The sequence below is a fragment of the Choloepus didactylus genome, chromosome 1, assembly GCF_015220235.1.
Source record: "Choloepus didactylus isolate mChoDid1 chromosome 1, mChoDid1.pri, whole genome shotgun sequence".
In the NCBI taxonomy this organism is placed as follows: domain Eukaryota; kingdom Metazoa; phylum Chordata; class Mammalia; order Pilosa; family Megalonychidae; genus Choloepus; species Choloepus didactylus.
The window spans coordinates 215,899,210-215,918,171 of NC_051307.1; the positions used below are offsets into that span (position 1 = coordinate 215,899,210).

Sequence of the window (18,962 nt, forward strand, 5' to 3'; positions counted from 1 at the left end):
CTCCTTTGCTCGTGGAATGACTGACCACATGTGCCTCGCTGGAAAGCGGAGCTCTCGTATTCCCACAGTAGTGACAGTGAGACGCCGAGCTGCCACTGGTGCAGGCACACGCTCCCCTTCCATCTGCTCTAGCAGCCGGTGATCTTAGTGACTCGCGGATGGCTGGATTGGGGTTAGGCATCTGCCCCCCTTCCACCCCGTCGGGCACAAAGGAGCCACAGGGGAAGGAAGGGGTTCTCCCAGGCTGGCAGCTGTGAAGGAAAAAGCACGTTGTATTATCCAACCCTCAGAGCAGCCCTGGATGGTGGTCAGTGCTTCAGGGACCATGTCACCCTTGTGCCAAAAAAAGGAAAGTATGTAGAGGGTGAAGGGACTTGCCCGGGATCACACAGCCAGTAAGTTTTGGAGTTCCTCACACCTAGAGTTTTTTCTGTTTTTGTTTTAACCTAAGACCCTTTACACCTGCCCATGCATTCATTCCTTTGTTCATTCACTCAAAGATCTTTCTTAAGCCTCTGCTGGGTGCCAGGTACTGGAGGTTCAGAGAGAAGATGGAGCCCTTGTCCTCAAGGGGCTCTTGCAGCTCACTGGAGGAGGCAAGCAAGCAAGCAAAGATTGCTCCCAAACAGGGCAAAACCATGTGGGCTCCAGACCTGTTTCATTGAGTGGACAGATTGTTTGTAAAAACCTGAGTTACTTTGAAATTAGGGAGATTCCACTGACAGTCCCAGCTCTGTGGGTTCTCGTGATAAACCGGGTGACCTGGCAGCATGGGTCCCACATTCTCTTGAGGCACTGGCCAACCGAGGCAGCCCCTGGACGAGGGGAGCTGTCTCTGCCCTCTGCTGGCCCCTGCCTGGCCACTGGGGGTGGCTGAATTAGCACTCTCCTGGGTTGCAGGGTGAGAAAGGGAACAGTGCCCCCCTGGGAGGGACTCTGAGTACGGGCTGGGAAGGAAGGAGAGGCAAGTGGGGAAGGCTTTTTGGAGGAGGGGAGGTTGGAGTCATGATTTTCACAGAACAAAGAAAGGACCAGTGCCCCCGGCAGAGGTGTTTTGATCCTGGCACAGTGCGCCAAGAAAATTCCACTTCTTTGGGTAGAATCGGATTCTTTTCTAGGCGATTTTGCATTTACGAAGGCGTTGGGTCAGTCCAAGTGGTAAAGTGTCCCCTTGTGCTGAGGGAGGAAATGAGAGTCAAGAAGGGGGCTCATGTAAAACTTCTCTCAAATCTAGAAAAGCCTGAGCGTCCAAGTCACGGTTTTTGGGTTTTTGGTGGCTCTGCGTGATCACTTATATCTTTTCTGTCAACATTCCGGTCCCTGGATGGCAGGTATTCCGGGCTATCGATTCTTTTCATTGAAAGCCGGTGACTTCCCTTGCCACTCATCCCTTTCTGCAGCCTGTATCAGTGGCCATATTTTGAGATTTTTTTCTTAAATCATTAGGAATAATTTTTACAGTTCAGCTCTTCAAAGCCTGACAATGTGTCAAGCCAGTGGGGAGAGCTAAAGTGTATTTCATGATGCCAAAATATGGCTTGCCTCAGAGGGTTTGAGTTTATGATGACATTGTGGTGTTAAACTGTCTTGTTCTGAGATGCTAAGAGGGATGGGGGTGGGGAACTTTTCGAAGTCCCCAGCTGTTCCTGGAGGTGGGTGCCTTTTTTTTTTTCTTGCCCGGTGCAGCTGTGTGCAGGGAGACGGGGTCACATGGCAGCCAACGCTGCCGAGCCTGGGCAACTTTTTGCTCAATAACTGTTTCCCAAATGGCTACTCGGGGACCTTTCAGAATTCATGAGAGCTGTCAGTTGTTATAGTAACCAACCCCCTGCTGTCGAATTGGCCCTGAGATGCCAGTCGAAGCTCTTGGAACAGGCTAACACATCGTCATTAGACAAAAGCGAAGAGAGATTCACTGCTAAAGGTTGTCATTTAAACATGCTCCGTGATACTTAAAAGACTGGACCGATTCTGTTATGGAAGTAATGAATGGATAAATTATTAAACATGAGCACACTTTTCAGGAAAGGGAAACGCCTATGTGTTTAGTCTGTTCTTTGTAAAAACAAACCACCTTCCTCTGCCTTTGTCAAAATTAATTGCCTTCTCTCCCACGGTTGATAGTGGGTGTCCTGTCGGTCCACTCAGACAGCCCTCGATTGTTGAAGATATTAGTTATTGATTTTATGGCATTTGCTTCTCAGCAAAGTGTTGTCAGTTTATGGGTGGTAGTTTTAAGCGCCTGTGATTGTGTGTGAGGAAAAACTGCAGAGATAGCCGGCTCCGCTCCAAAATCCCCGGAAGAGTGAATCTGGCAGAATTCAGAGTAAGGCTAAGGGTTGAGAAGAAGTCTAAATATTTTAGGAAGCTGCAAATTTCAAGTTTTTATGAACATTTGTAAAAACACTCCAACACACTCACGATTTCTTCAGATTAATGTTTGCAGCCGCACTGAGCATGTTCGTGATGTTTTTAAGGACAGTTGTTGTAGTTCCAGACTGTTCTCAACAGAGGGAGACAAGAAGTTCTGAGTTACAGCCCTCCCCACCCCACCCCCCTTTTAATCATATTCCCAAATTTTGGATTCCTCAAATTTTGGTCCCTGTGCCAAGAACTTGTACCCAAGTTGGGGTCTAATCACTATCAAAATAAATAATCTTATTTTGAGGGAGAAAAAAAAAAAAACAGATCTGGACCTGAAACTTGAGAATTAGAGGATGTTTATTCTTAGAAATAGAAAGCTACCAAGTGAATCAGAAATTAGCAGGCATTCTTTGGAATTTCTTACCTGAATTCAGAGTTCTGTGTGGGATTCAGTAGAGCGTCCAAAAAAAGAATCTGCTTATATTTGAGTTTGCCTCTGCTGTTCTGCCAACGGGATTGGGAAAGAATAGGAATTGTTTCTGTGTGAACCCTAGAGCCCAGGCAGTTTGGGGGTTAAATGCAATTAAATCTACACTTTCAGGTATTCTCCAGTGACAAAACTACATCTTTTAAGTGCAAATGCCAGTTTCAGACTGGTTATTTGAGCTTTAAGGAGGAGCAAGATATAGGACTTCATATACAGTTGTTACTTGCCAACTGCTACCCCACCTCCTCCTTTGACGTGCCTCTTCTACTTATTCCACCACCTATGTTGTGAAACAGGAAAGTGTTTGTCCAGAGAGGGGGGAATGTGCATAGAAAAGACAAAACCCCAGGTTGATTTCACGGCACCAAATCCAGAGACATTTGTGGCAGAAGAGAGCCCCAAATGGTACCCAGTAGATTCCTGTCGGATCATTCCAGTGGTGTTTTAAGCCTCTGGTTTGCCCCAGCAGCGTGTCAAAGGTTGAAGAACAGGTATACACATGGATAAAGATGTTCCCACATTTGTGATATCCTCACCTTCCATCAGCACCAGGGGTAATAGCAGCTGCTGATATATACAGTCAGCTTCAAGAGCAAAGTTCCCATTTCATAATTCTTACCTCAGGATAAGAAAACTGAGTAAATCCAGTCACTTTAGTGGTTAAGCTTCTTCTCGAAAGTGTCCCAAGTGAGGCCAGATGATGGGGCATGTCTGTGTTGGAGCGGAGGGGTGGTGTTGTGGAACTCTTGGTGGCCAATGGAAAATACTGTCTCCTACAGCTGTTCTCTTTTGTTTTTTTTTTGTCCATTTAGAGGGTGTAACAAAATAAAGTCCAAGGGCTTTCCCAGACGTTTCCGTGAAGTGCCTTCTTCTGGGGAGAGAGGAGAGAAGGGGAGCAGGTGAGGGGGCGGTCAAGCTGAAGGGGGGGGGGTCTGTCTCAGTGGCTGGGACTGGCTTGCTGGATTTTTGTTTGGTTGCCATGGGGTTTAAAGTCCCCAAGCACAATGCTGAACTGCACCTGTTCTACCCCAATTCCTAAATAAGGCTTGTAAAATACCAGTATGGCTTGGGGGTCACTGCTACCAATTCAAGTATGTTCTGTGTATGCCTGCTTTGCTTTATTTTGCAGTTTTGAGGGTGTTTGTTTTTAGGGTGCTGCATACTGGGGGTGCTCTCTGCGTGTCTGTATATATGTTGCATCCATTTTCTTTCCAAAATTTCAGATGTTTGCATGTTTTAGAGCTTTTATTAAAAAAAAAAGCATGCATTTAGCCTTGCAAGTGAAAAATATCCTCTAGAAACCTAAAATTCCAGATAAGTTAGGGATGAAGAGTGAGTAGGAAAAGGAGAGAAGTGAGATAATGGGAATGCATCATGTATTTTTCCATAAGAAGGGTGAAATTAAAAAAACAACAGTGAAAAGCACATAAGTTGTAGGTATTTCAATACTTGGAAAAATTACTGTCTTGGAAAGGCTTATAATAAACCTTTAGAAATTGTGGTTATGCAGTCTTAATTACCACACAGAAGTTTCTTCTTAGTTTTTTTCTATAAGGATTATCTTAAGCAAATTTCACGTAATTTGGTAATTAATCATTTAATATCAAATTGCTAATAAGCTAATTCACTAACTGATATTATGTTAGGAGTCACTTTTCCCTTTCAATTAACTAACTTACAGAATTTTTATATGAAAAGAATTGTCATCATTGGTTATGGATAACTCAGATTACTGAGATAGAGTTTTAGGTATCTGTCTGCTATAGTCAGGTATGCCTATGAGCTCTGAGAAGACATAGTGCAGTAATTGTGAAAGATTAATGAAAAACTCCATGATCTATGTTCTTTTAAGCTGTATGGTGCTATTTGGCCTTCTAGAGAAAGGCAGTTACTGCTGACACTAGTTAACGTGGTTGTTGTTTCTAAGCGTTCTATCTATTCTACCTCCTTTTTATGTTTTGAAGTTTTCAGTTTCTTATACATTTTCAAAACTCCAAGGCTGAAAACTGAAATAGAAACCCCTCTGTATAGTTTTGGATTCAAAGATACTCTTAAGACTGTGAGACCTCAGACATTACTTATAAGTCTAACTTTTGTACCTTGTTTGTTATAAATACAATGTGGTTTTTACCTTATGGGTGGCACACCATGGATAACACAAGGATAAATGCACATCCAATTTCGAAGCCCTCCTCAGAAAGGCACCATAGCCTTGTCCATGACACATTTGTGCTGTTATCAGCTCTAGTTAATATGCTTGGCCCTAGATGTGGCAGTGGGTTGATTACAGATTCATTTCGGATCAAAAGAGAGATTTCTAGAGACGGCCTTTTGTTTCGAGGCACTTGGTCACCTCTGGTGTCTTCTCTGCTTCTGAGTGCCTGAAGTTTGGAGGAAGCACCTCGTTCCATCTCGGTCTAGGAGTTGGGAACCATCTTGGGAAATTATAGGTGTTTATAGACTACCCTGATTGTGAAATGAATATTTTACTGTAATTTTTTATAGTGTAGCAGCTAAAACAACGGGCTTTGGCTCAGAGAGATGTGGGTTCTAATTGCAACTCTAAGCCTTCCAGGCTCTGTGACCTTGAGCAAGTTACCAAAGCCGCTGTGCCTCAGTTTCCTCATCTAGAAGATGGGTTTAGTGATGGTTCCTTGTCATGGGGTTGTTGTGAAAATGAAATGAGATGATGTACACTTGGGGTATGAAAAATATTGCCCCCTTGAATATGAGGAAATCGAGGCTCTGAGAAGTTAAGTTACTTGCTGGGCCACCTTGCTTATGTGGCCAGTGTGGGACTCCCACCCAGTGGGCTGAGCCCTGAACAAGGCTGCTTCTCCCCTGCCCAGGGTGCTGCGAAGAGACGGTGAGATGCAGGACTGTCTTCGGGGGCCCAGGGTCTCTGCTCTTCCATATCCCAGCTATCCCTTGCCAAACTCTGTTTCCCACAAGGCCTGGACTCCTCCTCCCTCCTGGGGGTACTGTGTACTTAAGACCCTCAGCCCGCTTCTCCCTCTGCTGCCCCCCATCCTATCCCTGGGGGCTTTTGCTGCTGCCTCCTGATCCAGATCCACCTTTCTGCTGCTCTATAAAAGCCTTCCATTCTGTAAACCCACAACTTCTCTAATAAAGGGAGAAAAAGCCTCCCAGAGGACAGTGTGGTCCCCTCTTCACTGCTGCCGGCTGCAGGAGGCAGGAGCACATCAGGGCAGCACTTCCACACCCCACCGTCGTTTCCTTTCCGGGCCTGTGTCTGTCTAAATGCAGCCAGTGACTGGGAGAACAGCCCAGCATAGAGACCCAAGCAGCAACCCTCCAAGCAGCTGAAATAGCTGTTAAAAAGTCCGCCTGCATTAACTGAAAGGCAGTATCCTTTCCTCCCTTTGCAGGTTTCTGACTGCACCTGCCTTAGCCAGTCCTCTCCCACGGCCGTGCAGAAGTTTTCTGTGCAGTCTGAGGTGCAGGGTGGAAAGGATTGCCTAAAGCAGGAAAACAGCTGGAAGAAGTGATGGCTGATAATCCTCCAGAAAGGAGAAAGAAAATCAATAAAAATCAGACCAAAGTATTTGATTATTTTTAAGTTGTTGATTTAAATTTTGAATAGGTAATACTTCCCATGGTTCAAAATAAAAAATTTTTAAATGATATATACCCCCAAATCTCTCCACCTACCCCCCACCTATCCTGTTCCCCTACCCATTTGCCAGTGGGTAACCACAATTACTAGTTTGTTGCCCATACTTTCAGAGACTGTTATGTGTATATCTAAGCAAATGTGAATTTACATCCTTTTATCCCATTTTTTTTTGCAAGAGAATACCATATACATTACCATGTATGTTGCTTTTTTCCCTTGTCCCGATTGTTCACTCTGCACATGGAGTTTCCTCATTTTTTTTTTTTACAGAAGCGTAGTGTGCACTGTACAGATGTATCATGATTGATTTACCCCATCCCCTGTGCTGTCATTCTGTTGTTGTTCCCAGTCTTTTGTTATTACAAGCAATACTGCAATGAAGAACTTTGTTTAGTGTGTCATTTTGCAAGTGTGTAAATATCTCTGTAAGACAAATTCAAAGAATTGGCTGCATCGAAGGGTATGTTCATGTATAACTTTGATGGATGGTGCCGAACTGCCCTCCACAGTGGAATACCAAGGGGCATTTGTATCAGCAAAAATGTATGTGTGTCCATTTCTCCACAGTTCCCCCAGAGCCGTGTGTTATCACACTGGGATTTTTGTCTCTCTGATAGGTAGGGAAAATGGTACCTCAGGGTGGTTTCAATGTGTGTTTGCTTATTGCAAGCAAGATTGGGCAACCTTTGCATTTTATGATCCACTTGTATCTCCTTTCCTGTGTACTGTTTGTTTATATCTTTTGCTCATTTTTCCTTTGGTTTAATGGTCTTTTTCTAATCAACTTGCAGAGATGTCCTTTGTCCGTGATATGGGTTGCAAATATATTTTTCCCAATTTGTAGTTTTGCTTGCAACTTTATGGTGCATCTTTGACTTTTACATTTCAAATGTATCCATATTTTCTTTGTGAGTTTCTGTATTTTGAGTCATAGTTAGAAAGTCTTTCTTCTCTGAGGTTACTTTCTTTGTAATAGTGTTAAGATTTCACTTTTGAGTATTTATATTCTTAAATCACTTGGAATTTAACCTGGTTGTTAGTGTGATGTCAGAATCAACTATTGTTGTTTTTCCGGTTGGTCCTAAGTATTTAAAAAGTTATTACAGGCTGGGGCCATTTAGTGAAGAAACACAAAATACCTCACTAGATCCTTAGAATATCACTCTCCCAGCAAAGCACAGTCAATCAGTATGTTAACAGAACAAGTAGCTGCCCAAAGGCTTTTACCAGATCAATTTGGATTACAGATACTTAAAAATATGTGCAGTAATAAAACGTGAATTTCCATTTCCTACTTCCTTCCCAAAATGAGCTGGACCATCATGTCACTGTTAAGCTTTCCAGTAAGGCACGGGGGACCATGTTCATGCCTTATGACAGTGATAAAATGAGGCAGAGAGTCCCGCAAACCTCACTCCAGATGCTCAGAACATTCCAGGCCAGGTTATGAAGGGTGAAGCAGCTACCTCAAAGCCCCCTTCATCAAGCCCACTTTTCTGGACAACAGCTGGGCACATTTCAAGGACTGTACAGGGCTCACCTCTTTGAAGATAGCTGTAATAGGAGAACTGTCACATTCAGATTCTTGGTCTTGTCAAAAGTGTGGTTAATGAAGTGGCCATTGTTCTATTATCTCCTTCAAAGTATTACCAGTACTTGAGTCATTCCTAGGCATCTGCAAGGATTTCCTGGCCAGCTTAATGTCTAGCGAGAGAGTATGTTGTCTTGAGACTACTTTTTGTGTATATAATTTGTCAATTTTCTCCCACCGCCCAGAAGATGTTAATTGCAGGCAGTTTGTATTATCCAATAAAACGCTCACTGGGGCAGTCAGATTTGTGTCACTCACAGCTGTAATAAGAGTTCAATGGGACATCTCTCCTACCCTTGTGAAATATTTTGAAACATTTTTTTCCTTGTTTAAATGTTTAATATCTACCTTCTCTCTCCCAACCATCTTCAATATGATTTTGTTCTCTTTTCTCCTCCCTTCCTCCCTCTTCTCCTCACATCTGACAGGTCCCACTTATCCAAGGCATGACAACCATATGTCCCAGAATTTTCAGGACAGCTCTGACATGAAACGTGGCCTTCCGATTATCCCCCAAAGCACAGTCATGTTGGTCAGATCACATGTCCTCTTTCATGGTTGGGAAAATGTGCTTCCCATAAGTGCATTTCTGATTTTTTCTTGCTAAAAGATTCCTTCCTGAAAACATACGGAGTGTAAACTGAGTTTTGCAAACTGAATCATTTAACGTGCAGTAAAGAAAACTTAGCAGCAAGTTGGTGGTAGCACATAAAAAAAAATCTCAACTTAGCACTTAAATCAGGCTCCTTTTCAAGTCAGGCCCGTGAGTTATTTCAAACAAAGAATTCCTCTTTGAGGAAAAGTCCAACAACACCACAGCCTTTTCCTTCTATTGTAGTGTTTGTCGCTTGAGTGTCTTGAAATGTTTTGCCCTGATAAATCAGTCCATGTCTTTTAAACACAGCTCTCAATCATCTTCCTTTTGAAGGCTTGCAAACATTTTCGATTTTCAGTTTATTCATGCAGGGCTTACCACAACAGATCCATTTTCCAAAGTAAATATTAATGTGATTTCTGTACTAAAGAGCATGAGAAGAAATGGTTTTATTAGCAGGCGTGCCTCTGTAAATTTAAACGAGGGCAGTATATAAATCAGTTAAGATTGCTTAATTAATATTCAGCAGCAGTTCAGCCAACTGTTCTAGTCTGCAATTAGAATTTTCTGTGTACACTACTAACAAAATCCTTGTCACCCTGATGTGATTATAAAACCATTGGGCTTAATTGGAAGACAGTGACTTGCCTTCTAATCCCTGTATATCAACATTTGGTTATTTTGTAATTCCCGGTTTTCATAGGGGTCTGGAAGCTGTGTCGTGACCCTCTTGCCCACCTGTGCCCCTGGAATAGTTGCTGAGGGTGGTGATGGTGGTGTAGCCAAGGATGCTGGATGAGGACAGTGTGATAGCAAGCTCATCAGAAAGGGTCCGCATTTTGACCTAGATGTCCATAGGCTTCAGAAATGCCTTGTCCTGGGCAGGCTTTGGATACCTGTCTCTGGGGACATTTTTTGAATATATACAGCACTGCTGAGTGGGATTGTAGGCATTTCCGGTGTTTGGTCTTTCTGCACTCAAGGTCACCAGCTTGCTTTTGAAAATTGCTTGCCACTTAAGTTTTTCCCATCAGAAGGTCCAGGTTCTTATCAGAAAGGCAAAAAGAGATATGGCAGGAAAATTGTTAGGCCATAGCAGAGGTTATCTAAGCAGGTACCTGGCAAAACAAGCAGCAGAAAGGAAAGCCTTTCTGTAGAAAACTGGTCTACCAAGAAATGTGTCATATTCCTGGAAGGAAAGTGGGTGGGAGTAGTCTAGAGGGTTCTTGCTTTTTTGTGTGGTTTGCTACATTCTGTTTGAATAGTAAGCCTCCATAATTTTAGTATTTATTAATACTAAGAAATCACTATTAGAGCAGCGTGTGTGTGTGTGTTTCGTTGGGGAGCGCAGGGAATTGAAATTGATGGCTTATTGATAGTAGTTGATATTTACTGCATCTTGACTAGGAAATGTACTCTACCCAAGTGCCCTGCTTTCTCAAGAGAATTTCTGAATTTGGAAAAAGTCTGTTTCCTCAAATTATCTCTCTTATTTGAAACAATCAGGAGTTATTTTTAGAGATTTCAGCCCAAGACCAAATGTTCATGACTATGAACCTCATGTGTTCCCTGGGCTTTTTAGAAACCAGGCACATAGACACCCATACTCCTACCACGAGGCCTTCAGGCACCCTGCAGGTCAGGACCACAGGCCAAGGGTTGCAGGCTTGAGATCAAGGAAGCTGTTAACCAGAATCAATACAGATTTGCTCAGCTACTGAGGAAGATATCACAATGACTCCCTTGATTTCCATTTGAGCCTTTCTTCAGTAGCTTTCAAAAATATCTAAACCCATGTTGATTTTTTAAAAAGGGATGAATGAGTGGAGAATAACATAGAAAGGCTTTATTCTGTTTTTCTACATAGAACTTTCTGTGAGATGCACATAGATCTAATATGTTGGCCGTCTTTGGTCAGGCACCAGAAGCATTTGGCTTGTATTTAGGGGCTATGTTGTATGAAAAATGCACACCTTTAAGTGCTAGACTTACATGTAGTGTGGCGAGATGCATGTACTGTCAGAGGCATGCAGGAAATGCAGCCAGCTCAGGGACCAGCAGATTTGCATATATCATTTCACTGGACCATATATACATTGAGTTTGAATTAAGAAAAAATTACCTCACACAAATTGTGCTCTCTTGATCTCACTCCCAGATGGGAAGTAAGAATTCACACAAGTTCAGTGCATGTTTAATGTAATTCACTCCACTTCAGTACTTTCTTGATGGTGGTGGATTTTAGAGAGCTGAATAACTTAGTAGTTCTCAGATTTGTTCAAGTGGCGGGATACTTGGAATTCAGGACATCAGAACATCGTGAACTACTTACTGACAACTTCAATTCCTTCACGGAAACTAAAATTAATTTTGCTGGCAAACAAGTTGAGTAATCCACAAAAGTTGATGAAGTGGTTTTAAAAGGAAGAATTTTCAATAGAGAAACCTATTTTTTTTTTCCTGTGGTCTAAGAAAAGACTTTTGTTCAATACAAGTGGCAGAAGACTTTGCTCCACCTTAAAGAATGCTATCCTTTATCTGAGAATTTAATTCTTATTCCAGTTGTGTGCAATCCAGATTTTCTTTCTGTGTTCGAGACAGTTATGTTATCATCCTAGAATTTTTTGCTACTGTTTCCTATCCCACAAGGAACCCTCTGAATTCTAGATCTTAGTTTTTTATGCACTTATAATACCTACCTTTCAAAATTGTATTGTGTCTTTAGTGACTTGTTAGAATACTGAAGACTCTTGGGAATCACTTTCCCTTTATCATAGTAGGTCTTCACCGGGGACCATGTCTTAGTTTTCTAGGGCTGCTAATGACAAATACCACACAATGGGTTGGCTTGGATAAGAGGAATTTATTGTCTTACAGTTTTGGAAGCTGGACATCAGAAATCAAGATCTCAGCCGGCCACGCTTTCTCATCTTCTCTTGGTGCTGGCTTGCTGCAATCCTTGGGGTTCCTTGGCTTGCATCTCTGCCTCCATCACATGGGAATCTGGCTTCTTCTCACTTCTGGCTTCTGTCTCTCTCTCTCTAGTTTCCTTAGCTCCTGAGGACTTCAGCCATAGTGGATTAAGGCCCACCCTCCTTTGGTTTGGCACAGTTTAATAATAGGAGCTTCAAGGCTACTATTTAAAATGGGTTCACATCCACAGGTCCAGGGGTTGGGACCTGAACATATCATTTGTGGGGGGCAGATTCAATCCCCAACAGAGAATGTGCACTGGAATCCACAAGGGAGGTTTTTAAGAATACGCAGGCTGTGTGCCACCCTGGACCTGCTCGACTTGAATCTCCAGGAGTGGGGTTCCTCAAGCTACAGAAATGTGCACTGCTGGTTAATAACCACTGCTTCACTTAAGCTGGACTAATGTGAGAGACTCTTTAGGGCCCTCCAAAACTATAAGGTGTACCTAAATTTGGAAACTTGGGAACATTTGGAAAACATGTGCTGCGAATGTAGATTAGGGGAAGCAGAGGACAGCTAATTTGGATTATTACTAGGCCAGTCATGGTCAATGGAAAAATCATCATCCAGCTGTGTCAGTTCTTCAGAAGGACCATGTAGCACCCTGGAGGCATGGGAGATAAAAGGGGGGTGGGGTGGACACATAAAAAGTATGTGGGGACCCATTCATTAATAATTTATAAACTTGTAAATGTCATTTTATTCCAAGCATGATCTACATCGTTTCCTTTTTTTTAAGGTACTTGCATGAATACATGTTAATTATGAAGAAAGCATAATTTTTTTCAAGATGGCTCTTCCTGATCCTAAAATCTTTTTCATTCAGGAAGGGTTTTTTAGGGTGAAATGAAAGAGAATTGGACCCAGAAAGAAAATTTAAGTTGCATGGTCAGTGACACAGTTGAGTATTTTCAAGAATTCTGTCACCATTCCTGTGAACCCAAAATTAGAGACAGCCCTGCCTCTTTGAACAGACCACAGTTGAGAAATGTTGGGGCATTAAAACTTGTATTTTCTTTTCCTCTTCTCTATAATCCCTGCCTTTCCTTTTATATTCCTAAGCACTGCTGAAGGTCAAGAAACAAATATGTCATGGGACTTCTCTAAAATGAGGAAGTTAAATGTAATGTCACACGATATTTATTCTGAACCAGCTGCTTTTCTTAAGTTTATACCCACAATGTATGTGCAATAGGTTCATCTGAGTGTTGTTGATGGCAGTAGAAAGCTGACAGCAAGCTAGTACCCTGCTCAGTGCCCGACCCAGCTACACCCCCAATGAATACTTATTGGAGGAATACATTAAGTTAAATTAAACATCCAATAATGTAATATATTCATGTAATGGAAGATTAAGTTAACAGTAATAATGAGGATGCCAGCACATATTTGCTATCAAGGAGATAGGTATAGTATGACGTCATTTTGTTACGCACACGCATACAAACAGCCTGTCTGTCTGTCTTTGGGCAAGATTACAGTAGTAGCCTCAATTGCTCTCATGTCCATTCTTGCTACCCTATGACCCATTCACCACGCAGCAGCCGAAGCGAGTGTCTCTTAAAAATTCAGATCAGACCGTGCCACTCGCCATCTTAAAGCCCTCCATTGGCTTTTTGTTGCTCTTGCACATAAATGAAGATGCTTTGCAGCCCACGGGAGTGTGCGTGATCAGGACCTCGTGTGAGCTGGCCCCTGCCCGCCTCTCTGACCTCACCTCCTGTCTCTTTTCCTGCTCTCACCTCTGGCTCCTTTCAGTTTCTTCAACATGCCAAACTCACTCTGCTCTGAGGCTCTGACTTGCTGTTTGATCTGCCTGCAAAGGTCTTCCCTTGAACTTCCAGTGGCTCGTCTTCCTTAATCAGGTCTCGGCTCAAATACTACCTCCTCGGGGAGGTCCCGTCACCTATCATGTTGTACTGTTTTATTTTCTTCACAGCTTTTGACTATTTGAAACTTGGGTTTACTTGTTTGTTGTCACTTTTTCCCGCAAGAGTAAGTGGTGTGAGGGCAGGGACCTTGTCTGACTTGTCTGTTATTCTGCTCCAGCCCCTCCTCACAGATGATAAAGGAGTAGAGAGAAATGGGGAAATGTGTGGAAAGATATACCCCAAAATGTTGGGGATAGGTGATTATCACTAGGAGGTGGATTCTGGGTGATTTTAAATAATTTTTTCCTTTGGCTCATTTGTATTTCGTGATTTTCCTGTAGAGATCATGCATTACTTGCATAATTCTTTATAAATTCCTCGAATGCTGAGCCAGGCTCGAGGAAATGGTTTTAAGGATTGTAGGCAATTGCATAAAATGTGTTATCTGAACCCGCCATGCGGCTACTGTGGCACCTGCAGTGCTGTGGGTGCTGAATCAGTATTTGTGAATCTGTGTCAGCCTTTGTGCGAAGGAAAGACATTCTCCTCGAAAGTTCTGTACTGGGCTGCCCACCCAAGGCTCCCTGTGGGAGGCACATTGATGTGCAGATGTCCATAGTGCTTTGTCTTCCAGGTTCCTGACCCTTATCCCCAGTTGTGTACTGTTCTCTGGAAATCACAGAGTTATTTTGCTCCAGGGAAAATCCATTATAAGCAGCAGCACATGGGGCACTAGAATATGATTTGCTTCAGCACATGCACTGCATTTTTCAAAGATAATGTGGAACTTTCAGCTCTGTGTCACTGAACGGCTAGAGGGGCTTGCTGCCTGTCTTCTAGGAAAAAAAAAAACTACAATATAGTTTATCCTTTCTAAGTCACCTAACTTTAACAAAAACCTGGCCAGTAACAATTCATGTTACTAACAGCTTTAGATTTTAAAAATTTGATAGGCTTAAAACAGAAGTTGCTTCTTCGTTTACTTTTTCAGTTTGTTAAAGGTAAATTGGCTGTCATTAATTGACTTAGATCACTTCTTTGGGCTTCTAAATACTCGAATGACCCCATAGTTCAACAAAAGCAGATTTTCCTTTGCTATTCTACTGTGTGGTTAAGGTTTTAGTTCATATGCGAAGTCCACAAACTATATTTTGTTTTTTTTTTTGAATTGGATTCTGGTAGTGTATATATAACGGCAATATCTCATTTTGACCATTTTAAGCATACAATTCAGTGGTATTAATCACTCACACTGCAGAACTTCTATTTTAACTTTCATTCGGGAGATCTGTGTGAACTTGGGGTTGGGTTGTTGGGTGTGGATAGGAATCTAAGAGTGGAAAACTTGATAACTAATTTAGAAACAGGAAGGAGCTATTAGCTCAAATATCAAATCTGTGTTTTGCTGATGTGCAAGTCCATCATTTTACATTCAGTAGAAGGTTCAGTTAGCACCAAAGCCTTGAAATTTTATGTGCTATACCCATGTAGCTTTCATCTGATTGACTTTCTTCCCAAATTTAGGTAAATGTAGCTAAACAAAGTGATAAAAACTTTCTATTTTTTTATTTTTATTAACATGACGAATGCCAGACAAGTCATGGAAAAAAATCGTTTTCTTTACTGCTCTGTAAGAGCGGACCTGGGAGACATGTGCCAAAAGTTGGAGTAATTTACGTTCAGAAACCCCCTAGAGGTATGGAGTTGCAGCCCAGATTGATTCTAGAGCAGATTGACACTGCTTAAAGAAAAAGTCTTCATACTTTGACATGAGAGCATTTCTGATTGCATGCGGCCACAATGCCTCCGTATAAAGCTGAGATTGAATAATCTGTCTGAATTTGCAGTTTCTTCACTGCCCCACAGATCTTTGGTTTATAGAACTGTTTGATTTTTCTAGCCCCCAGCCCCCTTCTTTGGCTTCCTAGAAACGTGCTAAAAGCATCATCCCAGGATACCTGTGGTTAGATGAGGAAAGGGAGCTCTGAAGAAAAGCTGACTTCCTCTAGTAGTTAGATTACTGTCCCCAGAAAAAGCAAAGCTTTCCTGGCTATAACTGTGGCTTGGTGTGAGATGCCAGAGATGGAGTGGGATGGACCCAGTGGCACGGACTACCAGAAGGACGCCGCCTGCTTCGCTATTGTGAAGCGTCCGCCAGATGAACGGGACCCTTCTCTAGTCACAATAGCCATTCACGCGAGCAGCCTCATTAAACATTCAGCCTGTGCTTCCGGCAGCTCATTAGGGCCGCAGTGAGCAGTGACGTGGCTGCTGGAAAGCCGAGGGCCGGCCAGCATCGGTAGGCAGAGGCTGAGTGAGGTGCTGATGGCTTTTCTGTTCACTGCCTATGATGACCAGTGTTTGCTCCCTGCTTTGCCTGAAGTACAGGTAAAAACAAAACAGAACAAAAACCAGCAGGCCACATTGAGGGCTTGGGGTCCTTGTCTCCGATATTGTCTGGCAAGGGCCTCTGATTTTGTGCGCTTTGCTCTCTTGAAACCCTCTCACCCCTTGAAAGAGCCGTCTGCGGCTTGGGATTTTGGGGAGCTTTGCTAAGCTCCTGACAATGTGGTGATAACGGTGTACTTGAGCAGTTTGATGACTGCGTTTGGGGGGTTTAAGGTGTGGTTTGGAACTTGGTGCTGGGAGTTTAGAATAGCAAAAGATTCCTCTGTAATGTGTCGAATTTAGAAATATCATGGGGTAATCCTAGCAGTCTGTGCAGCAAGTTTACACTGTTTGTGCCAAGTTTTCACGTATCTGAATCGTTCAATACTAAATCTTTCCCTCTCAACTACCAAGATAGGGTATAGACAATAACGAACAGATTCTTTAACTATTTTGGGTATTTCCAGTAGGCTGAATGTTGTCCTTCTTGAATCTTGTTACTTTTCTGTGGGTTTGTACTCAATACTCTGTGAAATAAGAATTGAAAACTGATGAACTCAAAATATCTTTCTCGGGTCTCACTGTTTGCATGTTCTTCTCTTTCCTATACAGAAAATGTTTTCAGACAGCTCATTTCTATGTGGAAGATAGCAATTCACCTCGGGTGGTCCCCAATGAAAGTATTCCTATTATTCCCATTCCGGGTAAGTAAGACACTACTCTTATTTCCAGCAGGCTAATTGTTTTCCTCTTTTGTTCTCAACTGCATGTACAGCCATGACAAAATATTATTTTTATACCCTTTTAAAGATTGCCCAGTCTAAGATATCCTTAACTATGTATAAGTAAATGAAATCTGTTCTCCTTTACATATCTGCGAAGTAGTGGAATCCTTCCTTAAAGAAGAGCAGACAACTTCAAGTTCATGTGCAGGGAAGGGAAGTAGGAAAAAACATTTTTACATATTTACAATATATTTGGACTAAATTCCATTTTGTCGATTTGTGTTTACTTCCAAAAAGAAAATTATGTTAAGATGTTAAGTGAGCCTTCTCCTAAGATTCCTTATTCTGAAAATAATTTACCTTAGTTTTGGAAGTTTTGGTTCTTTGGATGTCTGTGTGGAAATCTTGAAATAAGTTATTGGTCCAGTACATATTTCATTCATCTTCAGATAAAAACGTAAATCACTTGGTTAATTTTAGGGAAGCACAGTGTAGTGAATTCTAGCAAATGCCATAAACATTCAGAAGTGCTGCAGCGTGTCAGTTGTAATAATAGGATGTAGGATTTGAGGATGGTTCTCACAGTTTCCATTTGACATTCCCTTCCTTTTCCCAGATTTGAACCTCTTTCTCCCTTTGGGTTTTATTATATGCTTCCATGTATGTATCTTCAAATATTTAATACATCCATCCTTCTGACACTATTTTTTTAATAGAGACATTGCTTTTTCTCATTTTTTCTAGTGAGGAAAATGTAATTCTCCATTACTCCTTGCACTGTCCGATTTACTATGTATTTTACTTGTTTATCTGTCTTCTCTAACTAGAATGAAAATTAGGGGATGGAGGTATCCTTAGTGCTAGAATTAGATTGGGCACATAGTAGGCACTGTGTAACTTGGTTGAATGAATGAATAAATGAATGAGAAGTGCACCAAACCTTCCTTAAAGTTCTTAAAAGTCCATGACTATGAAGCTCAGAGGTACCGTTATTCTCTCGGTATCAAGAAGGAATGCTTCCATTGTTTGCAGATCTTCACTAGGTACAGTTATGGTTTGGCAACTTAATTGGCAGTCTGTGTGTCTATATATGTTAGGTTATGAGATATTGCTAGAATTTGCCATATTCATTGTCAGCTTCTCTCACTAAAACTTGTCACACAGAAACAAGAGAGGTAACAGAAAAAATCTGTGATTAAGTTCCTATTGGGTCATTCTTTGGCTGCTTTAAATGATTCCCCTATAGATAAGTTTTGTGTTATAGTATGTTCTTCTCAGCTATAACCCTTTATTCTTAGTGGAGGAAATTGCACTCTTGCCTTTGAGAGGAAAGAAAGCAGTCAGGAATCATCATCCTTCCATCAGCATGGAATAAGTAGTTTTGTCAAATCTACCAGATTTGTACAATTGCATTTGTATATTCATTTTCCTCTTGTATCACCTAGACTGTGTGTTGACTTTGGAAAATTGCCTTTCTCTCCTCTTATGACTCTTAACTGATTCATCTGACAAACACAGCTGCTGGGTAACTGAATGCGATTGAAATGCATTTTAAAAGGTTAACTGGCGAAATCCTTCCTGGGCTGTTTTTCTTTTCTTTTAACCACTGGATTAAGAGTCTGAAAACTTAGAATCTTGCCCTGCCTTCACTATGAAACTGTTGGACAATTCTCTGACCTTTCCAAGCCCTAGTCTGTCTCCAGTTTCTGTCAAATGAAGGTGCCCGACCAACTTGGCACTTTAATGTCTGGGATGGATCACCTGAGATGCTATGTGTAAAAGCACTTTGGAGACCATAAAGTGAGCTAGAAACATTAACAGTTGAAAGTTAATGGTATTGTTAATCCAGGCAGTCAGGAGAAGAAAGCATTTGCATGGTTCTCATGTTAAAATTATCCAGAACCCCAAACTATGCCCACTTGGCATGGCCACCTTGCAGCTCTCTTCTTTGACTTGGACTTTAGAACTTTCAATTCCCTGGAACCCTCAGAAAATGTCATAAATTACACCTGCCGTGTCACACCTCCTGAGTAGGTAGGTGTCTTGAACCCAAAATGCTTTTGAATGTTTTCTGCTTCATTTCCCAGCTGACTATTTAATTACCAAGTATAAGTACTCACAAGCCAAAGGCATTTCTTTAAGTGTGTGTTTTTCTCCCTTTTAAATCTGAGTTTCTCCTAATTCATACCCACTGGTAATGTAAGTATACAGAAAGAAAATTTCCTCAAATTCTCCACTGACTGAGAAATCCACAATATTCAATTCCACCTCACTTGGTGTAGTAGATGCCGTCTTGATGAGTTGTAACGCATTTGTAAAATGAATTAC

General features: G+C 41.9%; 1 protein-coding gene across 5 annotated transcripts in view; it reads left to right on the forward strand.

Moving 5' to 3' along the window:
• The window catches only part of PTPRG (protein tyrosine phosphatase receptor type G), a 686,843-nt gene that overhangs the window by 613,641 nt on the left and 54,240 nt on the right, over positions 1 to 18,962 (forward strand). For 4 of the 5 annotated variants that reach the window (XM_037799495.1, XM_037799497.1, XM_037799510.1 and 1 more), the window contains 2 exons: positions 3,664 to 3,750; positions 16,522 to 16,613. In XM_037799495.1, coding sequence (XP_037655423.1) covers positions 3,664 to 3,750; positions 16,522 to 16,613 — 179 coding nt within the window. The remainder of the gene's footprint in view (positions 1 to 3,663; positions 3,751 to 16,521; positions 16,614 to 18,962) is intronic. The other variant, XM_037799505.1, reaches the window with a different exon arrangement.